This window comes from Cryptotermes secundus, unplaced genomic scaffold (assembly GCF_002891405.2).
Source record: "Cryptotermes secundus unplaced genomic scaffold, Csec_1.0 scaffold1427, whole genome shotgun sequence".
NCBI classification, from domain to species: Eukaryota; Metazoa; Arthropoda; class Insecta; order Blattodea; family Kalotermitidae; genus Cryptotermes; species Cryptotermes secundus.
In genome coordinates, this window is record NW_019727797.1 from 180,644 (window position 1) to 208,587 (window position 27,944).

Genomic DNA, 27,944 nt, shown 5'->3' on the forward strand with positions numbered 1-27,944 from the left:
GGAAAAAAGCCTGCCCAGTGTCACTTTGTCCACCACAAATCCCACATGACCTGACTCAGGCTCGAGCTCGGGCCGTCGCGGTGGGAAGCCGGCGACTAATTGCCTGTAACGGCCCATCTCAGTTACCCTTTATTCGCAGTCAATTTTAAAAATGATACTGAGATGGGACGATGATATTAATGTTAAAAAAAATGTGGTTTTGATGATCTGAAGTGGATTCAGCTAAGTTAAGATGGGGTTACCTAACGCCTTATGACAGCAGTATCGCTTGGGAGGTTCGAGTCTCGGTTGGGACACCGGCTGCACTGACTAAGGTTTGTCGTGCTTTTTCTCGCTCCCACCAAGAAAATGCCGGTGTAAATTACATCGATTGGGTAACGACGGTTTCCTACGAAGTCCTTCCCAATCATATGTCTCTCTCCAAACCGCTTCACAAAATAAAAGAAGGGAAACAAAATGAGTTTATTTCCAACATTAGTCTGCTTGCACCTGTTTTCACTCTATTCGCTTGCGGATTTTCTTATTTTTCCTTCTACCCTGAAGATGGAGGCGATACGTTCCTCCGAAACGTCGGTTAACACCACATCTAAACGGTGCCACACATCCTAGAAGACCGCTTTCTTCGAAACAAAATATGTTTCACCGACGGACTGTTTGTTAATCGCGGTATCCAGGTTAGCAGCTTTTTGGAGTGGAGCGTCGGGTGCTTCCACCCTCGGGGACGCACCTCACCGGCCCCCAATGCTGCCCGCAAGACAGGCCGAAGCCGTCACTCGTCTTCCTCACCAGCCACCGGGCCGTTCCGTGTGGCGAGGAGACCAGGAGACCCTAGGAGGTAGCAGAATTACCATCGCGCTGGAGTATGACTGCTAGCGACATAGTGCCGAGCTATGGAATTATCTACGCCGATCTCGACTGTTCAGTGATGCAATAAATAAATTACAGTAGATGTGATTTTAACCTCTTCTCCAAGTATAATTAGAATGATCAAGTCAAGGAGGATGAGGTGGGCAGGTCATGTAGCGCGAATGGGGGAGACGAGGAATGCGTATAGGATATTGGTGGGAAAGCCAGACGGAAGGAGACCACAGGGAAGACCAAGGGGTAGGTGGGTGGACAATATTAGAATGGATCTTAGAGAGATAGGATGGGATGGTATGGATTTGATAGATCTCTCTCAGGATAGGGACCAGTGGAGGACTCTTGTGAACACGGTAATGAACCTTCGGGTTCCATAAAATGCTGGGAAATTCTTGAGTAGATGCAGAATTTGTGGCTCCTCCAGAAGGGCTCAGCTCCATGAATAAGTAAGTAAGTAAGATGTGATTTTAACGGAAGAAATTCCTTTTCTTATCAACACGATTCGCGTGTGTAACACCCAGAACAATATCCTACACACCTCAGCAGTGTTTTATTTATAAATCCCATTACTTTTGTTATTCACTGTATTTATTGATTATTTTATACAAGCATATAGTACTGAGTAGGGGCTGGACGACGCAGGTTCGATTCCCGGTAGGATCAGGGATATTTCTGCGCCACCAGACCGGTTTTGGGGTTTGTATACAATGTTCATTTCCCAGAAGTAATGGCGACCGGACCGTGAACTAGCCGCTTGCCTCCACGTGGTGCCAAAGTGAACGAATTTTCAATTTACCGCTAATTTCAACTTTTCTCTACTTTTATTTCTGATCGCTCGTGCCATTTTCCATCAAGTGTCAAGACACAAGCACAGATTTAATATTTTATCACAGGGAATTACGTCAACACTCCGAGACAATTACGCAACACAGAGCATCGCAATCCCTCTTGGCAGCTATAAATATTCTCATTGTAACCTTAAAAGACATTAATATGAACTAAATGTTTAGCACGCGTGATTGTTATGTGATACTGACATATAACTTTGCTGAGGAATCATGAAGCATAAGAAAGCAAAGCTATCTCTGTAACAGGCTGTGGAGGCCCATAGGGATTTGAAACGTCGAGACTCCCATATTTTCTAGACAATCGGCTCACAGCTTACGCGCCTTACCCGGCGGCCGCCCTTTACACCCAAAAATATTCCTGGTGCTCATTTCTGTTAGAGACTGAGTCGACCCCAGGGCCATAGTGCGGCTGGAAGGAATAGGTAAATTGAAAAAATCCACCTCATCGGGATTCGATCCCGCGGCCTTCCGATTTGTAGCATAGTGCCTCAACCAACTACGCTACAGCGTATCCCGCATCATGACGCATATGGAATGATATTAAAATGAAAAAGATTTGGATTGGATTGAGCTGACTCACCATCTCGCGCCGCGGGAACAGGCTGTTAATGTAGAGAGCGTTGCGCCACCAGTAATTTTCGCAGTTCAGGTGGTCCATGACCTTGGGCTCGAACACAGAACCGTTGTGTAGAGTTCTCATGGCAACCTCAACCAGACCGAGCACGAAGAGGTAGGCGGGAGTCAGCCTGAAGCACAGCAGTTGTGTACAGATATCAGCGTTGCATATGTGAAGCAGCTCCACTCAGGACGAACGGTGAAACTTTGCAGTTCGCACGCTAAAATCTTCGTGGAACAAGCCAACAGTCGCTCGGCTACTCAAGAAGTTCCTACCATCTTATGCAACCCGAAGGTTCAGTACCATGTTCTCAAGACCCCGCCAGTAGTCCCTATCCTGAGCCAGATGAATCCAGTCCACATCCCAAGTCTATTTCTGTAAGATCCGTTTTTAGCCTACTTTCATTATTTTGAAAATAAAGTTAGGCTTATGAGATTACCTTGACATCTGTGTGTCTGTGCATCCCCCTTTGAACGAGTATTTATTAAACTTGATATGTATATCATGACACCTGAGCCCATTTCAGTGGCGTACTTTATAAATCCCTCCCATCAGTCTGTGTGTCTGTATTTATATCCTTCCTACCGTTGCTAAGCAACGGCTTGATAAACACGTTGCCGCTGCAACGAATACATGCAACAATAGAAGAATTGTTGGACGCGTCGTTTTTTATGCGGTCCGTGTCACATCGAAGGAAAGTAGGCCATTAGTTCTTCCTGGAACTTTTTGTTAATATTATCGTCCCATTTATGTTTAGGTCATCTTCGTGATTCTTTCCTTGAAGTTTTCCTACAGGCATCCTGTGAAGTAATAAAAAGAAGTCCACGCCTTCAGTGAAGTTCCAGGGTTCACTGCCGTCTGCATATAAGCCTGGGATTTATTCCTGCCCTCTGAGCCAACTGAATCTAGCCCACAGCCTCCCACACTGTCTCCTGAAGATTTGTTTTACTCTGACTGTTTTCAGCTAAGTATAATGACTAATTAATGAACACGCTGGTGGGTGTCCGGTCAGGGTGCTGAGGAGAATATTTGGACCTGAGCAGGAGGAAGTGACAGGAAGTTTGGGGAAACTGCAGACGAGGAGCTTCATAATTTAGACTCTTCACGAAATATTATTACCGTGTTCAAATCAATAAGTATTAGATCGGTGGTGAATGTAGAACGCATCATATCAGACGTGCCTATAAAGTTTTGGTCGGAAGATGTGAAGGGAAATGACTTCTGGAAGACTAAGATGTAGACGTAGCAGCCTCCGTAGTCTAGAGGTAACGTTCCCGCCTCATGACTCGTGGTACGCGGGTTCAGATACCCGGCGGAGGTCGTCGAATTTTTAAGGGCGGAAAAATTCAGGGAGCAAATCCTCCGGGAGGGACTTTAAGCTGTGTGCCCCTTGTCGTAACTTTACGGCACGTAAAAGAACCTCATATCTCCAAAGGGGATCACTGAGCCAAATTCCAGGACGTTTCCCGCCCAACAATAGTCTCTAAGGCCTCTGATAGATGGGGGAAGCATTATAGACACCGCTAAAGCAAGTGGAGGCCGAACTCGCTTGCTCGGCGGGACTGATGGTACGAACCATTATCGGTAGGGTATAGAGACTGGTAGAATATCATAGAGGGAAGCACAATGGACCAATACTGGTCTAAGTGCATGGGGAAACCCACCCTCTCCAATAACTAACTAACTAAGATGTAGACGTGAGGATAATATTAAAATGGATCTCAAAGAATAAGATGTCAAGATATGGACTTAATTCATCTTGCTCAGGATAGGGACAAGTAGCTGGCTGTTAATGAACTTCCGGATTCCATGAAATGCCGACAATTTCTTTAGTAGATAAGGTTATGTTGACTTGTCAAGAAGGGAGTCAGTTTCCTGGTGTCTGGCCCTTTGAGGGCGTCACTTACCTGACGAACCTGTAGAAGAGCAGTGTCATGAATTTCACCGCACCCTCTCTCAGACCGCGTCTGTTGCTGTCATCCTGTTGCTTCTCCACTGACCGGAAGTAGAGGAACGTGACCAACAGACCACTGCAACACAACCAAGGCAAGATTTCACTTCATCTGCCCGTCTGGGTGGCTTGAGACACTCACCAGCGATGTACGTGGATACTGGCGGTTCAAATGAAACTGCTTCCCTCGTATTATGAGCCAGGTTGCTCCAAAAACGTTAGTAACTCTCTGACAAAGCGGCCTCCGTAGTCTAGGAGTAACGTTCCCACCTCATGACTCAAGGTACGCGGATTCAAACCCGGCGGAGGTCGTGGAATTTTTAAGGGCGGAAAAATTCAGGGAACATGTCCTCCGGGAGGGACTTTAAGCCGTGGGTCCCGTGTCGTAGCTTTACGGCACGTAAAAGAACCTCATGCCTCAAGGAGGCTTCTGAGCCAAATTATTAAGGACATTTCCCGCCCAACAATAGTCTCTAACGCCTCTGGTAGATGGGGGAAGCATCTAGATACCGCTGAGCCAGTAGAGGCCGAACTCGCTGGCTGAGTCGGGACTGATGGCACGCACCAGTATCGGTAGGGGATGGAGACTGGGAGAATATCACAGGGGGACGTATAATAGACTACTGGTCGCGGTGCATGGGGAAACCCACCCCCTCCAATAATAATAATAATAACTCTCCGACAAACCAAATGGCATCACATACTAGAATACCTTAATCTTTATTTTCACCTCCGTGGAAATCTCGCGATTTTAATAAGTCCGTCCCAGAATACGGTTCACGAGAAACAGTAGTTTATAGTAGACGTGAGTGTATTGTGTTCATTAATAAACAACATCTAAAATAAAATAAACGTTATCATTGCGACACGTTGCTTTGCAACGCTGTCTTTGTCTCCGCTGCAGTGTCTTCAATTTAGGGCCTTAGCATTTCTGTTTTGTGGTCTTACGAAAGAAAAAAAAATTCCACGAGAAGCGACAGCGTTCTTATCTCAGAACTGTAGACAAGCAGTCTTCAGATTTTACCATCTACCGGGAAGATAATATTAAAATGGATCTTAGCATGGGATGGTATAGACTGCATTGATATGGCTGAGGATAGGGACCAGTGGAGGGCTCTTGTGAATACGGTAATGAACCTTTGGGTTCCGCAAAATTTTGAGGAATTCTTCAATGGCTGAGGCACTGGCAGCTTCTTAAGAAGGGCTCAGCTCCATGGAGTTAGGTAGTATCAGCATTAGTAAAAGGAGCAACTCAAAGATAAAGAAATGGGAAATATATATTTATGATCTGAAGGGAAGAGGCAGCTTGGAAGACCAAGGCGTCGATGAGAGGGTAATATTAAAATTGCCATAAAATGAATGGAGTGGGAAGGCATGGACTGGATTCGTTTGGGTCAGGTTAAGAGCCAGTGGTGGGAGTTTGTGAGCACGGTAACTAACCTCAGGATTCTATTAAAAAACACGAGCATTTTTGAAGTGCCAAGCAACCATCAGCTTTTCAAGAAGATTACAGCTGTATGAAGCCAGTTATTATCTTCTCGTGTGTAACGGTGACCCCAGTTCTGTGCATCTCGTCGTTGGTCAAATAGCGCTCGCAATATTTTGTGAGATCTGGGGTTATCGTGGCGGTGACTATGAGTATTACTGTCTTCTGGGGTGCAATGGCGTGCAGTCTGATAGATGTTTACCTAGGTTTCGATTTAAAGTACCGCCTCCATCTTCGCGGTTCCTAAGGTACGTCTGTATTCGTCCCTAAAGACAGTAATCTTCATAGTATTCGTTTAATGGTGACCTGGAAAGTTCTATATGGGAGTCTCTTCATTGTTTCTTGCTGGAAGAAGAATAAGAAGAAGAAGTTAGCCAATCAAAATTATTTTCTCCTTTTCTGCTTTTAACAGAACTTTTTTGTTTCTAGGTTTGTCACGCTAGTCGGGTTCGACTCATGTACCTGATAAAGAAGAACGTATCGACGGAAAACGTGGCATTGCTGATCGTCTGGAACATGAAGTTTCTCTCTGTCACAGTTCGTAGCGTCTTGTTTTCTGGAACAAGAAAATAGCGTTCTGGGTGAGTGAGAGCTCCCAATCGATACTGCTCCTTACTTGCATACTCTTTGGCCCTGCGGTCCTCTAGTAACATTGTCCTCTTTACGACGGGTGTCCATTTTTCTGTATTATTTGCCTTTTTCCTCCTTGACGCCTCTGGGCTGGAGGCCACTTATCGGTCCCTCACCCCATGCATTTTTAGATAGAAATAAAATTTAAACAAGAAATTCTGGGAAGAGCTGATCTCCCACTTAACTTTGATATGACATGAACCGCCTAGAAAACGACGCGTTCAACGATTCTTCTATTGTTGCGTGTGTATTCTTTGCCACTGTCAAGTTTCTACCGAGCCGTTACCAGGCAACGATAGGGGGGTAAACATATAGACACAGACTGATGGGAGGGATTTATGAAGTACACTTTTGAGGTGGGCTTAGATGCCTTGATATACGAGAGTTATTCGGAAAGTAAACACCGGCGAGCTGTTAACAAAACAAGCAGTAAGGAAAAAATAGTATTTTATACAAAAATACGTACACAAGCTACTTCTCAGCGTAGTCACCGCCGGAACTGAGTCACTTATATCGGGGAATACGTTTTGGTGTGCCTGTGTCAGAGAAGTGTACCGCCCGTGGGATCATCCACGTTTTGTACTGCGAAACACTAAAAAACTGCGTGGGGCCATTCAGAACAAAGGAGTGGAATGCTGACATCCTGTTTAATGCTCCGCCATGACAATGCGCATGCGCATACAGCTGCTCGCCCTTATGCTTCAGAATCTTGCAGTTCGCCCCCTACAACTTCTAGCCACCTCAATTTGGACCGTATCGCTCTTTGTCTACCTTCTGCGTTACTTTCAAAAACCTTTTATCCTACTTTGCATAGTCACACATTCTTTGTGCGCAGGACAGATCGTGTCCGGGTTGTAATGCACTCTGCGAACCAGGGTACATCATACCCTGTGTAGCCAACCTTACGGACGGAAAGTCCTGTATGAGCACGTCTGATTTTCCCAGCGGACACGCGGAGCATACGTAGTCGGCTAAGGCATTATGCTACGAGCCGGAAGATCGCAGGTTCGAGTCCCGATGAGGTCGTTGGGTTTTTCAATTTATTTAATCCTTCCAGCCGCGTTGTGACCCTGGGGTTGACTCAGCCTCTAACAGAAATAAGTACGAGCAATCTTCCTAGGGTTAAATGGCTGCCAGCGCGTAAGGCTGACAACCTCACTGCCATTGTGAGCCGAGTGCCTAGATAATGTGGGAGCCTCGACGTCTCACAACCCAATGGGCCTCCACGGCCTATTTCAGGGATAGTTTTACCTGACAATCTATATGAAGAAATGTATGAGGCGAGAGAAAAACTGGTGGGAAACCAGACAGTGACCATAGTAACGAAAGTTCAACTTAATATTTTGTGTTCGAGGTTCTCACGAGGGTGACTATAAAAAGTACAGTGAGACGTTTCGGAATAACAAACCGTCTCCACCAAGGCTGCAAAGTAAGCCAAATAATAAACAGTCAGAAACAGGCAACAGTTTGTAAATTGATTCTGTTTGTTTATTGCTTGGCTTAGTCATCGAGCCTTAAAATGGAGATGATATGTTCGGGCTGTCTCCGAACCATAGAGCAGAAGACTGTACTTTTCTTCTGGAAATGTAGAAATCGTTTGAAGATGGAGGCAGTATGTTTCCCGAAACGTTGGTTACAACCTAGCAGACAGCACGATGTCATAACCCGGAAGACCACCGTGAAAACACCAGGCATCTTAGAAGTAACGTAAAGTTCGCGCCAAGGCCGTCTCGTGGTATCTCGCGCTGTACTCACCTGCGATGGCAAACACCTGAAGGTATGTGTGCACGAGGATGACCCACGCGAGGCTGAGGAAGCGCAGGCCATGAATTGGCGTCAGCGAGTCCTGCGGACTGTCACACTTCAGGATCTTTTGGCCGTTTCGCACCGCAGAGAAGGACAGTAGCAGCTGCGGCAACAGGCCTGAAGCGCAGACAAATGGATCAGAAACTGGAAAATACCGGCTCAGGCGCTGTACAGCCTATGTTGCAGGTTGGACAACCGAGGAACTGGAGTACGGACAGGGGGAAGATATTTTTCTCTTCTCCACAGCGTCCAGACAAACTCTCGGACCCCTGTAGCCTCCTATCTAGTGGGTACCGGTAGCTCTTCCAATGGGGGTAAAGCGACCGGCCCGACAAGCTGACCGGTAACCTGTTCTAGTACTGAGTTTAAAATATGCATGGAATTATACCTTCACTCCCCCATACGTCCCTTCATGGCGTGGTGTTTAATTAAGCACATGGTATATTTTACATTTTACAGAAAAGTAAAATAGATAAATGTTCAGTCTTGTGGGTTGGCAGCATTGATAGATGTAGATTCTATAGAGTTCTGACGTTGCGTAACACAGAATTACTGGGGTTTCGGATTTTGTCCATCTTCCGGTATTCTAAAAACTACAAAACACAACTCAAAAGAGTCCCCGGGTGAGGACGGAAACAGATCCAGTTTCCGAAACGTTGTGTTTTGTAGTTTCTAGAATGCCGGACGATGAACAGGTCCGAAAACCCAGTAATTCTGATTGTTAGATGTGTCTTAGAACAGAATTTGGTACCGTAACTTCATGAGAATATATGGATCTAAGTTAGGGGAAACCTCTCCGGGAGGGACTTTAAGCCGTGTGTCCCGTGTCATAGATTTACGGCACGTAAAAGAACCTCATGTCTCTAGGGGACCTCTGAGCTAATTTACAGGCCCTTTCCCACCCAAGTAGTCTCCAGTGCCTCTGGTGGATGGGGGAAGCATCAAGGTTACCGGGAGCCGACCTCGTTGGCTCTACGGGGGCTGATGGCACGCACCGTTACCGGTAGGGTATGGCGACAGTAGAAATTAAAGGGGGACGCACAATGGATCAATAACTGGTCTAAGTGCATGGGCAAACCCACCCCCTCTCAATACGAATACGAATAGGGGAAACCTGAGAAGTCTACACTTTGAGGAGCTTCATAATTTGTACTCTGCACCAGATATTATTTAAGATGATCAAATGGAGAATGAAATGGACTGAGTATGTAGCACGCATCAGATGAAAAATCCGTACAGAGTTTTGTTGGAGAACCTGAGCAGAATAGATCACGTGGATGACCTAGGCGCAGACTGGAGGACAGAGAAATGGAAGTTGGGACTGGACTGAGCTCATGTGGGTCAGGAGAGAAACCGTTGTTCAGCCGAACATTCGGGTTATATAAGAGGCAGGGGATTTCTTGACCGACTGAGTAACTCTTAGCTTTTTAAAAATGCCCTGTTCCGTGGAATTTCTTAGTTTAACCCTTCAAAGACTGAGTCAGAGTCAGAGTCACTTTACGACTGTCGGTTTACCGCCAATCAGTTCGTCTTGGCGTCATGCCCCTTGAGACTAACGACACAGTAATTTTATTTTTCAGCTGAACATATGCGGTTATAGTCCCTATGTAACAGCCTCTCTGAAGAGATGATGGGTCTGTCGTTTACAATTGCTGCTGATCCTCGCCAGCGCAGTCATTCTCAGGTCCAAGTCCCGTGGGCCTCATTACCACATTTTACTGTCTCAGATTCGAGACTCCCCCAACCTGGAAGGCCAGGTCCCCGTATTTATATCCCCCCGGAAGAGAGTGTGCCGGTTATACCCCCAGGCAGTGGGTCCCCTTTTCGTCGCCTCCTACGATTCGCAGGGCTACGGTAGAGGTATCTGCTCCCCCCCTCTGCACGGGATTATAAAGACTCAGTTTCTTCTACATTATATATATAATTTCAATTCGTACCTCACAGGAAACACATTACGTCTTCGCTACAAAATCCAGCAGGTTCTTGCTGTGTAGAGAAACAGTCGCTGCTGTGAGAACCATACGGAACGCACAACTACAGAATGTAGAGTTCTAGTGTGGTAAAGAAAATTTTACATATAGTATGACTGGGCTTCTTGAGGGCTAATTAGAAACTGCCAGTTCTAATATGAATAAAAATGGTTTGTCCATTAGTTGGTGACGCAATGTACCGACGTGGCTGGACATCAGACTGTCCCTCCGCTTACCTTCCGTTTGTGGACAGAAGTTGGGCTTACCGATAGACTCTTTCTCCTTGTGGTCTGACAGCCCCGTGCCTGGTGACTGGTTGTTGGTGTGTTCGTCACGAGATAGCAGCAGCTCATAACACGACCCCGTCGCTATCAACACACACACTACAGCTAGTACGCCCCTGAAACACAATATTTCTTTCAGTCCAGTTGCATTGCACACAGACTGCCAACAAACCCCGTAAATTCCGTGCACTGGACGAATTCATCTCGCTGTGAGAAATAAACCATGCTTCAGTTGCAAGGATTTTGAAGAAATTTGGTAGCATTATTCATGTACCGTGACATATGGAACCCAAACACTCATAATCGACATGAAGTGAGATTGTAAAGTCGCAATTCGTGATGGAGTGCACACTGTTCCCTTGTACATTCATTTTACCTCAGCGTTCCGAATTCACATTCGAGCGTGTACACATTTAACAAGGCTCTACATGAGTGCTGCGTTACTGCTGGGCCTCGCCAGCACAGTCATGCTTGGTTCCGAGTCCCGCAGGACCGTATTTTACTGTCTGACGGCTTTGGGAACCTTCAAAATTTCCTCTCATCACAATTTCTGTTTTCGTGTGGTTACCTGGGTTACCAATTTGTTGCTCGACGGTAGGCCTATTCTGAATATCGTAATTCCATTTTGATTTAATTTTCTTAATTTTAAATGCGTATTTGTTTCAAGGGAGCAAATGAACGTTTTTTTATCTTTTGAATGTTGTAGGTTATTTTGACGTACCTTTATGGTATTATTTTACATTTATTTAATTTGTTTGCAGTTTACGTAACGGCGCAGTCGGTAGCTTGGACTATTTAGCGTCAGATCGTTGGATCGTAGTGAATTTGGAAGCATGCGGATGGAATAAGTCGTGACCTAATTCCAAGGCAGTATCCTGGAATTTTTTATGGAGAGACTGAGGAAGACCACAAAAGACGTCAGGATAGTCGGTGCCCCGGGCGAGATACAAACCGTCATCGTATGAGAGTAGTAGTAGTTAAGCTATGGACATCCTGTTGCGACACACATGTATACATAATAATAATAATAATAATAATAATAATAATAATAATAATAATAATAAGGTGACATAAAATTAAATGTAAGTAATGTATAAATTATGAATGTAACAGAATGAGCATTCTTATTTTCTTCACAAACCGTTGCTCATTAGAATTTTCGACTCAGAATGATCCCAAGTGCACGTAGTTAAGTTACGGAGATCCTGTTTCAGGAACATCATGCATACTCATATAATTAAGATGTTATAAAGTGAAACTCTTGACGCCACATAAAAGCTTGCCGATAAAGTTTCGATGTGAAGTTAGGCGAATGAGGTGGCCAAGCAACGTTTTTGCGCCTATACCAATATGCTTTCTTGGGAGGGCATTCAGGGCCATCCCATATTCCAAGTGAAGCAACAGGAAACATGACCTTTCTGAAGAAAGAGGCGTTTGAAAGATTTCATCGCCGTAGCTAACAGCGAAAAAGTTGTGAAATGTCTGAAGATTACTCGTTTGTCTGGGAGCCTACCATTCGTGAATGGTAGCTGTTTTACGGTGTAAAATTCTCTAATCTTGTCCTTTAAAAATGTCATCCAAATTAAAAGATAATGTTCTGTGTGATGGAATTTCACTTAGAATGTAAAACACGCCGTCATTTCTTCTATTGTTAACCATTTCCAATTACAAGCCCTCAGATAAAATACGAAAGAGAAGTTTTGAGATTGTGTTCTCTGAGTTACGAGTGTCGCGTTGATTCGGTAGGTGCTTTTCGACGTTCGGAGGAAACTTGTACTCCCATTTAGCCTGAAAATGATGCCGATATCTTGGAAGCTTTTTTAAACGCCCACTGACCCACACGGTGCCATAACACACAAAACTGCAATCAAAAGTTCCACCTCCGTCAAAGTCTTAAATCTCATCTTAAGAAAACTTTGTTGATTGTGCCTGCGTACACCGTTTACAATTACAGTGGAACCTCGCTTAACTAGCACCTATCATGACGAGTAATTCGCATAACGAGCAAAACAAATTGTAAACAAATGACTCGCTTAACGAGTGACGTTTCTCACAACGAGAGGGGAAGTCCCGGATTGTGCGCTTGCTACATCAGTCTGTGTTTAGCACTCGTTCTGCTAGCATCTTAGTGTCGCTTGTGAGCACACATTTTTCCAGACTTGTGTTCAGACATATTATTTGTAATTTTTTTGTGCAAAGTTTAATAACCCTTGCAAAAATGTCCCAAAGAAAAAGCCGCAAAAGACAGCCATAAAAGAATAAAAATAACTGTAGAAATGGAACGTAAAATCATTGAAAAGCGCTACAAATTTATTTAATGATAATGCTGTGTCGCATTTTCACCGAATTTTGAAGCGTCGGCAAAAACAAATGTCTCTAGACAGCTTTATAGTAAAAAAGAATTAGATATGTATCATAAATAATAAACTAATTATTTCAATTTTTTTGTTTTTTGTTTTCTGCAAATCGAATTCGCATTCCAGGTTGGTTCATTCCGCATAGAAGAAAAGATGAAGATGATTCACGCTCCTTAACAATGTATATATAATTTTCTTTGAATAAACGTTATACATAAAATTTCTTGAGTATTTTTTTTTCGGCATGGAACGCATTATCGTATTTTACATTAATTTATATGGGAAAATTTGTTTCGCTTAACGAGTATTTCGCATCACGAGTAAGATTCTGGAATGAATTATGCTCGTTAAGCGAGGTTCCACTGTATATTCAATCCTACACGTATCTAAATTCTTGGTTTTAGTAGTACCTACGAATTTCATGATCATTTTATATATCAGATTCTATCCTGCTGTCTAAACAAGGAATTTCTATAGCTTTGAATGATTTTTCGAGTTAGAACTGACAAAAGACGTGACAGCTGTCTACATAAAAGTCTGAAAGAAGTTGTTTATTGTTTCTGCGAGTAAATTTTTACCCCAGGACATGGAACTTGGTGTCGGCAAGCAGACTGTAGTCCCCGGGTACGGGCCTCACTCGCAACACTTGCAAGGCGTCATCCGGTTGCAGTAGTGACGTGATGTCCGCGGGGCCGCAAGAATGAGGTAGGCACAGCCCCAGAGACACCTGGCGTCCCTGCAATGTAACCAGTACGGTTGTACAGCGTGTGATATAGCAGCATGTGCAAGCTGTTAGCAAGCCACTTGAGAGAAAGTTACGGTGGCACTCTGTCGCTACGTGTGCACTGAACAAGTAACATACTTTGAAAGAATGCGTTGGTCCATGAAGCCAAGGATGTTTATAAATAAGTAAAGATGCCTACCCGAACTCTCACAATCCTTTACCGCCTGACAACCCGATTTAACATCGTCATCGAAAGCTTCGTGTTCGGGAGGTGCTGTGTTCAAATCTCGACACGTACATTGGCAGTATTGACTGAGGTTTTTGCTCAGCCCTTCCAAGCGTATGTCAGCATATTGCCTCAGATTAGGCAACACTTGCTACGCATTAGATAGAAGGGTGAGTGCCCCCCCCCCAAACAATATTACTTCCCGGTTGTGGTTATTATTGGAAAGAGACCACTGGGAAGACCAAGGCGTAGGTGGGTGGACATTTATTAAAATGGAACTTAGAGAGATAGGATAGGATGGTATGGATTGGATTGATCTGGCTCAGGATAGGGACCAGTGGAGGGCTCTTGTGAACACGGTAATGGACCTTCGGGTCCCATAAAATGCTGGGAAATTCTTGAGTAACTGCAGATTTGGCTTTTCCTCAAGAAGGGCTCAGCTCCATAGTAAGTAAGTAAGTAAGTGGTTATTGTTATTATTGTAGGCTAACTAGAGTTTGCGAGCCAGGAGCGTTCCGCGGATTACAGCTTCACGAACACTGAATTCTAGTATGTTTCTGGCTTTCGCAAGAAATCATAGTCTTCAGCCAATAGCCTGTTTTCTTTTCAGCGATTTACTTTCTAATTGAGCAACTCCACACAGAAGAGAACGGTTCTGAACATGCGCACAGATTAGCACAAAACATAGAAGGATTCCTCCTTTTTATAAAAATTGTCACTGCCTAGGAGCTGGACGACCGTCGTTCGATTCCCTTAAGCGAACACCTATTCTCTCTCTGTAATGTTGAGACCTTCTCTGGTGTTCACCCCCTGTCCTGTCCGTTTTGTGTATACTTTAAACGTCTTTCAGGCAACGTCATACGTTTTGTAAGCAACCTGATGAAAGAAAATCCCCAAGTATCGAATGAGACCTCCGGCATGGCGAATTTGGTTCCCACCCATGTTGAAAATAGAATCTAGTAACTTTCTAATGCTAACGGGATGGTCTGCGTCACTGACCTCAGGGATATTTTAGAGAGTTCATCTAGTGCCTACATAATGAGGCAAACTTTAGTTAGGAAACTCACCACAGGAGTGAGATGTGAAGAGAGCGCCACCTGTAATTTGGCCACATGAAAAGCTACACTGAAAGGCGGAGGCTCCGGGTTCGAGTCTTGTAGCTGCAGTTCTTCGCAAAGTGTGTGAGATCCAAGCCAGAAGCCGTTTCCGAAGAAGAACTGGGACGAGTAGCGGCCACTGGCGTCCGTCACTGCAAAGAAGCAGGAGTCAGCATAAGTGACACGCCATGACCCACCGTGACTCAATGTTACTGTGTGTAGGATTGTCTCCCGTGTCGGATGGTGATACATCAACTCTGAAGCTGAAGCCAAGGCAATAAATAATCTTAAAACAGGTTAAGGCTTATTTCTTTATCTCGTGAGGTACATCGGCTCGACAGACCTGTGTGGACTGTGGCCTACTTCAGAAGCTTCAGCCTGTCTGCTCTGTTCATAGTCAGATCCTCCAGCTCCTCGATCCCAGGGCCCTGATATCCTGGATCACACCGTCCTCTCATTTCAGTTTGTACCTTCTAGTCTTCCTAGTCCCTTCAGGTCTGACATCAAAATACCTTGATTATTCTACTATCCTCCATATCTATTGTGACATGACGCCTGAAGACCGGAATAGTGGAGCCATATGAGACGTAAATTGCTAGGCAACGACTCGGTAAACACGTTCCCGCGACAACGTCCATCAGTGGAAGTTTTGTTGGAAACTGTGTTTTCTATTCGGCCTGCCCCGAGGATATATAACGAGGACCCTATGACAGCTAAACCCGGGTGGATGCGGGGTCGAATACCTCCACCGTGATCCTGCGAGTCGTATGAGGCAACGAGAAGGGAAGTCTCAAATCTGAGACAAATATTGTCGCGAGTTCCAAGGGTCTCGAACCAGAGAATGACTGCGCTGGCAAGGACCAGCAGCATATACAAAAAACAGACCCGTCCTCTCGACAGAGAGGGCGCCCCACAAAAACAAGAGCGTAACTGTCAAACAGTAATAAAGTGGAGCTCGACACCAAGACTTACTGACTGACTGACCGACTGTCAGTCTTAATGTGACTGATTTTGACTAAGTTGATAATTGAGGAAACGTGGCAAAGAGGATGACTAAGGATCCAAGAGAGTTAGTCGATGGTTGGCAGTTCAGTTCTGAAGGAAATGAGTGAGGCTGTGAGGAGAAGACTTTATGTGTGTTAAAGTTCGTTGCCGGGAAACGGCTAGTGGACACTGTAATAGACTGATGAAAGTAGTGTGCTGTAAGGAACTATAAAGTGTGAAAACAGCGATAGTTTCATAATTATTTATAGTACTACCTGTAGTATTTTTTTTATTATTTGCTAGTGGGGTGGGACTAAGTCCCTTGTACTGCGGCCACTTCTGGCCTATTGTACCAGCCCCAGATGACAGGTGAGGGTGATTGTGGAGCAATTGGTGGAATGAAGATTGGCAGGGGAAACCGAAGTACTCGGAGAAAACCTGCCCCAGCGCCACTTTGTCCACCACAAATCCCACTTGACCAGACCCGGGATCGAACGCGGGTCACCACGGTGGGAAGCCAGCGACTAACCGCTTGAGCTATGACGCCGCCCGCACTACTCCAAACATGGATCTGAGATAAATCTGACGATCTTTTCATCTTCCTTGGAAAACACCCAGGCCTCACAAGCGTTTGGTAAATCAGCAATTTAATTTTCCTTGAGATCGAGTTTGACTTTCTCTTGAAATCTATAAAAAGATTTACCTGAAGAAATGATCCTTTTTTTTTTTTGTTCTCTGTGCTCATGCCATTTTTGCAGTGGACCTCTGACCCCAACTAAGTGAAATTATGCACACTTTCATATTTATAAGAATCGATTTTTATTAAGGTCGGAGCACATGTACAGCCCTTCCTTGTTCTTTGGTCCACAGGAAAACAAATATAATTTTGGATCACTTTACAAACCTAATTCTTCAAGTACAGTAAAGCCTCTTTACTCGTATAACGGTCCAATATAGGAGGCAGGGTGTCCGTTGTAACCGAGTGAAGGGGTATTCACGGGAGTGCACCATAGGAGCTAAGCCCTTCTGGAGGAGCCGCCAATTGTGCAGCTACTAAGAACTTCCCAGCATTTTATGGAACCCGAAGGTTCATTACTGTGTTCACAAGAGCCATCCACTGGTCCCTATCCTGAACCAGATCTGTCCAATCCATAACATCCCATCCTATCTCTCTAAGATCCTTTCTAATATTGTCCACCCACCTACGCCTTGGTCTTCCCTGTGGTCCCTTTCCTTCTGGCTTTCCCACTAATATCCTCTACGCATTCCTCGTCTCCCCCATTCGTGCTACATGAGCTGCCCACCTCATCCTCCTTGATTTGATCATACTAATTATACTACAAGTTATGAAGCTCCTCATTATGCAGTTTCTCCAACCTCCTGTGATTTCATCTCACTTTGGAAAACACCCTCAGTATGTTCCTCCCTTAATGTCAGAGACCAAGTACAGACCAGTACACGCAAAAAACATAGAAACACACAATATGCTTGTAATGGAGGTACTGCTATTAGGATTCTTTTTTATTTTCAATAATTTTCAAACTACGAAACCTTCTCAGTGCCTCAACATCTCTAAAGATTCACAATTGTACACAGCCAGATTTTGTCCGTTATATCCGGGACCGTTAAAACGACAGTTTACTATATTTATTTATAATGTGTTTATGAAAGGCCTTCTCGTACATATCGGGTTACGTAGTGAACAGCAAATGTTGTGACAACAATGTGTGCATACAAATTTAAGCCCCGCAATGTCAACACCTGTGTGGCGGTGGAGGTATCGTTCCACGTATTTTTAACCTTGGCATTAGATGAAGGTGAGTTGTTAGCTCTAAGTTCCGGTCGCTGTATGCCCTTGAACAGAGACCTCCGAAACCACTGGATAGGGGTGGCTGGTTAGGACCCAATGTCTATCTGGATGCTATAGAAAATGGAAAAAAATCTCTTGTCCCTGTCGGAAATCCAAACACTCCTCGGCTGTCTTACCATAATTTCTCTACTCACAGCTATATAGTGCATTGTGCCCTTCGTGTGATTCTAAGAATAAACAGCTAGCATTTGCTCAAACACTATTAGCCGGTTGGTCTTCGAGAAGTAGACACTGTGTATCATGTGTGTGGTAGGAACTGCATTTTTTAATGTTGTTTAGATGGATGCATGAAAGAATGAATTTCCACAAAACGAGCTAATAAGGCAGCCGTGTTGAACTTATTCATCAAAACTCTGTTAAAATGCGTAAGAAACTTCGGGAAGTATCGTACTTCTGCAAGAACAGACGAAGCACAGAGTATGCGGATATAAGGGCCTCCATACACACACAGTTTGGCCTCTAGTCCGGCCTGCACAGTTGAAGACTGAAGGGCAAAACTGACGTGTGTGGTGCGGCCGGCCGGCCAATCATTTGGACTGTTGGCCTGTGGGAAACCCGTCAGTCCGTCAGTTCTGCCTGCAGGACCGTAGCACGTGACGTGTGTGACTCAACATTATAGGCTGGAAGACCGTGATTGTGGCATGAAGCCTGCCGCTTTATCTGCGCGTGTATGGGGAGGAAAGGGAGGGGGTAAACTGTCACAGTTTTGTCTCTAAGGTCGATCGGAAGGCAAAACTGTGTGTATGGGGGGCCTAAGACATGAACCTGAGAAAGAGCGGAAGAGAAAAAGAATAAAAAACGATTTAACCTCACCGCCATCTGTGAACCGACTGCCTAGAAAATGTAGAAGCCTCGACGTCTCACAACCTTATGGGCCTCCACGGCCTGTTACACGGATAGCTTTACCTTTCTTTTGCCTTGTTTTTTAAGCCTTTGAGCGAAGCTGGGTTCGTGTATTTATGTCTCTTATCACTCGTGATACAATGTGATGAAAGGAGGCACCACAGTGACAACCTAATAACACTATTCGTATGTTCTGACTGACAGTGGAAGAAGGGAAGCTGTTCCTGTTGGACCCAATGTCCCATGACAGTTGCAGCTACACCGCAGTTACGTCTGACTGTGTCTTCTCTGTCTTCAGCCCTCGAAGAATTAAACCGGACACAACATAGCTTTTACTTGTCGCTGCGAGCTTCCGGAGAAAGTCACGCGTAATCGATTGATCGTTGCGTAACTCAGTGTGACGTTGCCTCACTTCCCATACCCTTAACGAATTTCTAAATAACGCTATATCAGTTTGTGTGGCTATTCGCTTATCCGAAGAATAGTTTATATGTCACGTGCCGGTCTACCGTCATGACTCCTAATATAATCCTTGCAGTGCCCCCAACACAACTGTCTAGTATTAAGATTGATTTTATTTTTACTCACTTCATGTTTCGATCATATTTCTGGGTCATCTTCAGGTGGTATACAAACTTGAACATCAGTCATCTGAATCCTCACGTCATGCGCTCTAATAGAATATGCTTCTCTTCTTCATAAGCCTTATCCAATTGGATATCATGTGGCCAAAAACTGAAATATTGTATATAAGTGTACATAATATGATTATAAAACACAACATGTTGCCACAATCAAAGATGACTGATGACATTTCTGATTGTTTGGTTATTACATTACTCAAGAGTCACAAGCCAATTTAAAGTGTGTGACGAGCATTTGGAAGTAGCAGAAATTAAATTTCTTATATCACTACCAGGATTCACAAACTGTAACTACTAGAGCCATACAAATACTCCGTGGCCTGTAGTCCGCAAGCGAACTATACCGACCGAGCGACCGCCGCTTGTCGGCGAAGTTATTGCCAACTATGGCGGATAGAGGGTGTCACGTGGTCAGCGCAACGAATCCCCACTGCCATTAATCTCGGTTTTCTAGACCGGAGCTGCTATTTCCTTGAAATAGCTCCTCACCTATCGTCACGAGGCTCAATGGACCCCATTCCAGACCCACTACATCTCAGAAGATCTTGTAACATCGGGAATCGAACCCGGGATCTCTGGATCTGTAGCCAGGAACTCTGACCACTAGACCACAGAGGCGGTCACAAATACGAGTCCAAGGGTAACGTAAGTTCAGTGTACAGTGTAAGATATACATCACGAAGAGTGTGGAAATGGTGCTGAAGAAGAGATTATAAAAGTCATCGTTGTTACGTAATCCCAATGACAGAAGAAACAGAGGTCGCTCGAGGAAGGTGCTGTTGGTAAAATCAATTTTGAGGGCGCTACATCGTCAGAGAGTAGCATACAGAGAATTACGTAACCATTAGAAAGTTACAATATTATATTTTCGGCATACATTGCGAACAAAAGTGTCTATGCAGGAGATCTCGCAGAACTTTTCTTCCTTAAGGTTTGCCTACTCAAGGCACGACATACTCGTACTCTCAGAGATGTTCCTGGAAACGACTGACTCTTGGATGAGAGTCCAGAGAACGGGTTTTAGAAGCCCAGTTTGTTCAAGAAGACAGAATACCGTCTCGTGAGATGTATGAAACAAGAATTACTTAATATACTTTCGTTGGCTTTGAAGAAAATTGTGTTAAGTGTCAAGAGTAACATAGCCTAATTAAGAGTACGAATCTTGTGGGCTTCAGAACTGGGGACTGCTCTAACAGCATTTAGAAAAGTTCCTGATATTCGGTGTTAATTGTATTGAAAGGCTTTGCATATGTCAGAATCGTCTGTGTTGCTGTTATGAAATTGTAACAGTTTAATTTGCTGAAGATAGCCAGAACTGGATAATGATATTGTAGCATGTAGATGACGACGAAGTAAGTAACTATACAACAACCGTTGCTAGCTAACGGCCCCGCAAACAAGCATGTTTCCACGGCAACAAGAGGATACAGAAATAATGGGAAGCAGTGTTTTATATTCGGTCCGTGCCGAGGTGGTATAAGCAGGACAAGTTAGGAGCAGTTAGATAACCGCTGGGGCTCAATCGTTGGGAGATGTCGCTGTGAGAAGCTGTAGCTAAGGCCAGGGACAGTTTGGGAACCGAGAGGAAGGGGAACGTCCGCCATTGGAAGCCGATGCCAAGCAAAGGCTAGTGGAGATTGTAACAGAGTGAGAAGACGTAATGTGTCCTATAGTGATTTATGAAGTGTGTAAAATAGTGACAACACACTGCTTACTTGTAGTTACGAGTTTTAAGATTTCAGAAAATGCGATTACCAGCCCAAACCCCGTCTATAGTCACTCTTTCACGTGATAATACTGCGTATTAGCAAGGAGAAACGAATCTTAATAATTGAATTAATGGGTTTTCGCACTTTGTCCTTCGTCTGGTATTCTAAAGAACACAAGGTTTCGGAGACTGAATCTGTTTCCGTCATCAGGTGAGGGAATGGAGGACACCTACTCCTCCTTCTTCCAGTGTTTGGGATTAGCTCTTTCTAAGAGACAAAACGGTAGGTGTTTCCTACCCGCTGACCCGAGGACGGAAACAGATTCAGTCTCCGAAACGTTATGTTCTCTAGAATACCGGATGATGGGCAGAGTCCAGATATCCAATAATGCTAATTGTCGTACAGCACCGTTAAAATCCTTTAGAATCTGGCCAGTGGCTTGTCTGTTTTGTATGTGCAAAACTGGATGATTTGACATCGTAATCTACTCTTCCTTACTTGTATATGAATAATTCTGTTGCTCCAAAAGCCAAAATACTTGCATTGTTGTTAGTGGGGTGGGGCTAAGTCCCTTGTACTGCGGCCGCTTCTGGCCTATTGTACCAAACCCAGATGATAGGTGAGGGTGATTGTGGAGCAATTGGTGGAATGAAGATTGACAGGGGAAGCCGAAGTACTCGGAGAAAACCTGTCCCAGCGCCACATTTTCCACTACAAATTCCACTTGACCAGACCCGGGATCGAACACGGGCCGCCGCGATGGGAAGCCAAAAATACTTGTAAGTTAACTGTTGATAAAAAGTGGAACACGTGTATTTTCGGTTCTTTCAAACGTCAAATAAATAGAGACCAAAAGTGGGACAGCGTTTCTAAGCGATTTATCTCGTGTGCAACATGGAACAGGTTAACTACCTTAACAATATAAATGAAGGGTATAAATTGCTATGCTCGCAATAAAAAGGTAACACATGCTGTGAAACGTAAATGCCACACGTGACCTACATTAATACATCGCCTGTTAAGGACAGTTCATAGCCACAATTCAGATCAGGTGACTGCGATACAGCAACAACTAGTACTCTGTTGAGGAGGCGTGATAGCTCAGTCACTGTAGTGACAGGCTACGGACAGAATGACCGCTATTCGTTTCCGTCCAGGAGCAGAGATTATTTTTCTTTACGGGATTTTAAAATTTTAACGGCAATTAATACGAAGTTTATTGCCTTTTGCGGCGTGACATCGTGTAGTCTGGTAGAATGTTACTAACGTTTCAGTCACCCACTGCCTTCATCTCCAAGTCTGTAGAGAGAGGCATCCACCCCTTCAAGGTATTCTGAAGATAGAGAGAGCAGGTTACGTTGATCAGACATTACGATCCCCCAGTCTACACGGTATCACATCCTAGAAGACAGAATAGCTCATAGTCACCGCTGTGAGAGCCTTAGAACTTGATTACCAACATCATTTCACAGATAGGTGGAGCTAATGTTCAAAGTGCTGCATTGCCCTCCCGCGCACGCAGGGTCGCGCCTACCTGCCAGAACTAGTCACAGTTTTCCTGCAGCAGATATGGACACGGGCACAGTGGCATTTTGTTTGTTTTCCCCCAAATCCATAGCGAGCGCCCCATGAACCTCCTCAATAAGGCATTTATTATATAATTTTAATCGAAACCCCCGAAGGGAAGAGCTGATCTGAGAAACCCAGTCGCAGATAAGCGAAAAGTGACAAAAAAGGTAAAGCTATCTCTGTAACAGGCCGTGGAGGCCCATAGGGTTGTAAGACGTCGAGGATCCCACATTTTCTAGACAGTCGCCTCACAGATGGCAGTGAGGTTGTCAGGTATACGCGCCGGCTGTCCATTACGCCTCAGGAAGATTCCTGGCACTCATTTCTCTTAGAGGCTTAGTCGATCCCAAATGCGGCTGGAAGGATTAGGCCAATTGGAAAATCCAATGACCTCATCAAGAGCCAAACCCGCGACCTTCCTTCGCAAAAAAATGGGACTGATTCAACTGATTCAACGATTCATTGTCTGCTGATGTGGCTGGTTATGTAAAAAATCGCATCGCACTGAAATTCTTATGATCTTTGTTACAAATAATTATCAGAGTGGTCTGTCTTCCCGCTACACTTCAAACGAAACTGACTTGTGTGACGTTGTTGCTTTCTTTTCCACTTAGAACTTGTTGCTGTAATTGTTTAGAAAGTGAGCTTCATTTTTTATTTCAACGGTGTCTGATCTGTCTGCTTCTACGAGCATAACGACCAAGTGAATGAACAAATGAGTATGATTATGGTTTGTTGCTCCCGTCTATCAATATCATTTTGCTGTAAAAACAGTGAAATTGAACCCGAAATTGCTCAGAGAATATTGTCATGTGACGCTCCAATGCTGCTGGAGAAAGGAGTAGATGAATTCTTACTAAATATAGTCGATAAATAGGGCGGTGAGAGTTAATGTCGTCCAAAAAAAGATCATCATAGTTTTGATTGATATCTTCGTTTGCAGTGTTCACATAATGAATGCATATTGGGGAGGTCATATTTCTCCTTTAATCTTCAAAACACCCCAACGAGTTTCGAATTTATTTTTTTCAAGAGTTTAAATGACTACGAAACAGTAAAATATACTAAATCAATATGTTTACGCCGTGTAATCCGGTAGATGTATATATATGTTTCGGAAACCGTACTTTCTGCAGAACACTGCGTACCGCCTGCTTCTTGGTGGTTACATGCTTGTCCTACTCTTCAGTCCTGCAGACGGAGGCAGTATGTTCTGTCGAAATATCGGTGAACTTCTGCCAGACAACGAACCTTTACACCCATAAGATAGTAAGCGGTCTTCATAGTCACTGTTATGACAACCCGGAATCCAATATGCACCTGCTCTTGACAGAGCAGATCGTGCCGTTCTTGAATGCGGCTCGGTATTGTTCCTAGCCTACTAGTTTGTAACATTTAGTGACATCATCCTGTATAGATAGTGCATATTTTTGTTGCTCCAAGAATTTTAATGACTATGAAACGATGGAACAGATAAAATTAATTTATGTAAGTACCTTTGTCAGCTCAGATTGTGCCGTTGTTCGCTGAGACCAGGTATTATTTCCACGCTATTAGCTTGTAACAATTTAGTTAAATCACCCTGTATGTGTAAACATATTTTGTCCATTTTGGGTTGTTCCGGGAACTGTAATTATTATGAAACAATAGAATCTACCAAATGAACGCGGCACCCTAGATCATCCCACCATGCCACTGTTTAATGCGGCCAGGTGTTGTGTTTTAGTGACATCATCCTGCATACATATATTCCATATTTTTGTTGCTCCAAGAATTTTAATGACCGAAACAATAGAACTAATCAAATGAATGTATGTACGTACTCTTGGCAGCCCAGACCGTGCCGTTGTTGAGGGCGGTCAGGTATATCTTCATATCGGCGTCACATTTCGACCCCAGCCCTCCGGGAGGCGAGAGCCCCCAGAGATGTGGATTGTACACGTTCTGCAACCATTCCAGGCCACTAATCCTCTCGCCAGGTTTGAAGGCCTGCGTTATCATATCGCCCAGAAGATCCCCCGTCCCGGTCGGCAACTCTTGTGGCACTCCGGTACCGTCCGGTACCGTTAGGTACGCATCCTCGGAATTTGTACCATTACTTCCCAAGAACTGTATGTCTGATCTGTCGTGAGGTCTGGAGACCTGCAGAGTCGTGTTGTTACTTACGTTTTGCACGGTTTTGTCACTGATATGTGGTGTGGAATTTGACGACACTTTTGCCACTTCACTGATATCGATACTAGCAACAATCGGTGTTAGTGACGTCACACACGCAATAACGGTAATTGTTACGATGAAAAGTCCGGTACATTGCTTCTTTTTGGGAAGTGTTTGCGGTGTCATATTTGCAAGTTTATGGGAGGTTGCGAAAGTAACTCGTCTTTCACTCGCTCACTTCCGGTTATGTTTGAGGTTCCGCTGTAATGTTGTGTTTACATGTTTCCCGATTCTGTACCACGCGTTATCTTCTGCCTCTATTTTTCCGTTACTTCAAATTAATTTGGTGTAACAATTGCTCAACAGTGGGTAGATCAGTGTTGTATTTATTCAACCGGAGCAATATTACGCGAAATAGAAACTTCTTGAGACACTTCTAAGCATAAATCTTCACTCAGACACTTGCTTTCAGAAGCGACGATATTTGAATGAGGTTTCGTTAACAAGAAAGCCACTTTTCTTATTATATGACTTTTAAGTCTCTCTACATCAGCACACAAAATTTTATACAACGCTAAAGATTCTTGTTAACACTTAAATATTTTACTTACGATACGTGACATTATATTTTATCATATTTTTGACATAGAGAACTGTTGATATCGCCACCGTGTTGCGTAAAATCACTGTAGATGTTAATTCTTAAATACGTGTTACTTTATATCAAATAGCTTTTGTTTCGTGTCAGTATGGCTTGGTATTCTGAGTAGCACGTGCACTGCAGTCATGCGCACTCAACTACAAACAGACCGGTCGCTACAGTGGTTGCCCGTTCACTGGTCAGTCCGGAGCGACTGCGTGACGTCACACATGAAAGGCATACAATGATTAAAGAAATGGCCTACAGCTGGTGAAAGTTTTAAGTGTGTGGGTATATGTTAGTATGTCGATTATGTAAAGGAAAGGGGAGTGGTGTGCTCTTTGTTGTAACATTTCCGAAAAGAGAACGAAATTTGCAATTATAACCGGTTATCTGATGTTGCATTTCAGCATCAGGGCATGTAATCGTGATGAAATTGAGATCTGTTGTCTCTTACGCTGCCGCTCATGCCATTGAAGGAAGACAAAATTGGCTGAAGCGGCAACGCTCTTGACTCACACTCGGAGGTGCTCGGTTTGAATCTTCCGCAGGATACGTACCAGCAATCCTGACTCAGGGTTTTCGTGATTTTCTTCAGCCCCTGAAGGCAAATACCGAGATAGTACTTTGATTAGGGCATGATCGTGTCCTTCCAATTCATCATCCAACCAACCACTCGACGCTACATCAACCTGTTCCAGACAGACAATGGCTGTTCTGACTAAGGTTCTTGGTGGTTTTCCTCAGTCTCTCACAGTACATTTCGTGGTAGTACCTCGATTAGGCCATGACTGCTTCCTTCCAGATCCGTTCCCTTTCATCAGTCATTTTACCGTTGAACGCTATGTAGCCTGAATACTGAGACAGTGCCGTAAGAAAGTCACGAAAATGGTGAAAATTGGTAGGGGAAGAGAAGGGTAAGAGGAACAGAATGAAGGGACTGGAAGGGAAAGATATGATGGAAATATGGAGGGAAGTGCAAACATATTGCGTTTATTTTTTGTACACGCGTTTGGGCCGCTAGAGGGCCTACCGATGCTTTATATTTAGGGAGGCATCTCCATAAACCAATAATACTTAATTAATGTAATTGGAGCCACTTTCAAGCAAATCGCCATTTTGTGTTTGGAACCCCCGTGAATGAGCCGCTAATTTTGGAGCCAGAATATTCATATTCGCCGGGAACCGATAATATATGAAGGAGGAGGTGCGGTAGAAGTAGGGGAAAGGAGGTAAAAGGTAAAGCTATCCCTGTAACAGGCCGTGAAGGCCCATAGGGTTGTGGGACGTCGAGGCTTCCACATATTTCTAGACAGCCTGCTCAGAGATGGCGGTAAGGTCAGTCTTACGCGCCGGTCGCCCGGCCTCCCGTTGCCCCCAGGAAGATTCTTGGTACTCATTTCTGTTAGAGGCTAGGCTAGAGGAAAGGAAAGATGTGTTAAAACTGAAGAGAAACGTGGAGTAGCAGAAGATAATGGTGAGAGAGGGAGAGGAAATTATTAATTCACAGGTCTGCAAAAATAATTTTTTTTCAGCTGCATGGAATATTTTTGGTAAACTTTATGTTTTCTAGGATGCTGAATCCAAAAATGACCTCAATTTCCCCCTATCACGTACGGTTTTTTAGAAAATAATAGGGGTTTACAATAAAAAATCATCATCATCAGTAATCTGTCAAGACGACAGGTCCACAGTCTCTTCCAAAACAATTCCTCCATTTAATGCGATCTAGAGCTTTCTCCTTCAAATGACAGTATCCTCTTCTGTCCCCAAGGTCATCCAGCATCTTCTTACGTCTTCTTCCTCGTCTTATTGTCACTTCTATCCGCTCCTCTATCTTTCCTTCGATAACTTCTTTTAGAAGGCAGTTTCTGCGTAAAACATGACCAATCCAATTAGCCTTCCGTTTTCTTATTTCGTGTAGGATATTCCTCTGCTCACTGACTCTAATTAACACTTCTTCATTTCTCACATAATCGGTCCAACTGATCTTCTCCATCCTTCTCCAACACCACATTTCGAAACTTAAAAAAAAAAACGATGGAAAAAATCACTAATTTTATTACATTGAACTAAACATATTATTTCTCATAATTAAGCAAACAGTTCCTTCACGATATATTTAACATTCTATGTTCAGTCTTTTGCCTGTGAACCCTTTTCTTCTTCTCTTTGATGCTCCTCCGAACGCGCTTTCGCTTTCCATTTTCCGTTTCCCGCTTGATCATCCAGCAGCAGTCAGCTAGCCAATTCGCATTCCATCTTCCTTGGTAGCGTCTCTCGATATCACGGACATCTGGTGAAATCGTTCGCCCTGCTCTTCACTGTAGGCTCCCAAGTTTTCGGGAAAATAGTCGACATGGGAGCGTGAGAAATGAACTTTTAAGCTCATCTTGCAACCTTGAGCTTTATATGCAGCCAACATGCGTTGTACATTGGTTTTGTAGAGGGGTCTTTAGTGTTCCCCAAAAACTTGTGCACTACGTCTTTGAAGGAGTCCCATGCTTCTTTTTCTTTTTCTCCCATTTCCCTCTTTGGAGAAAAACTGAGTGAATTCCTTCTCTCGGTGCCTGTACCACGAGAATGATGTTCCAGGTGACAGCAAGTTTTTATTTTTTAGTCTTGACCCTAGCAATTCGGCTGCATCTTTGGAAAGGCCTAAATCTCTAAGT

At 44.0% G+C, this 27,944-nt stretch overlaps 1 protein-coding gene across 1 annotated transcript in view; it reads right to left on the reverse strand.

Annotated features, from left to right (window-relative positions):
* LOC111865061 (nose resistant to fluoxetine protein 6) overlaps window positions 1-24,818 on the reverse strand; it is a 33,056-nt gene extending 8,238 nt beyond the window's left edge. The window contains exons 1-8 of the mRNA XM_023852785.2: window positions 24,299-24,818; window positions 14,827-15,008; window positions 13,388-13,545; window positions 10,405-10,568; window positions 8,148-8,315; window positions 6,225-6,318; window positions 4,233-4,355; window positions 2,290-2,455 (exon numbers count right to left, since the gene is read on the reverse strand). Coding sequence (XP_023708553.1) covers window positions 2,290-2,455; window positions 4,233-4,355; window positions 6,225-6,318; window positions 8,148-8,315; window positions 10,405-10,568; window positions 13,388-13,545; window positions 14,827-15,008; window positions 24,299-24,818 — 1,575 coding nt within the window. The remainder of the gene's footprint in view (window positions 1-2,289; window positions 2,456-4,232; window positions 4,356-6,224; window positions 6,319-8,147; window positions 8,316-10,404; window positions 10,569-13,387; window positions 13,546-14,826; window positions 15,009-24,298) is intronic.
* Between the last annotated feature and the right edge of the window lie 3,126 nt (window positions 24,819-27,944).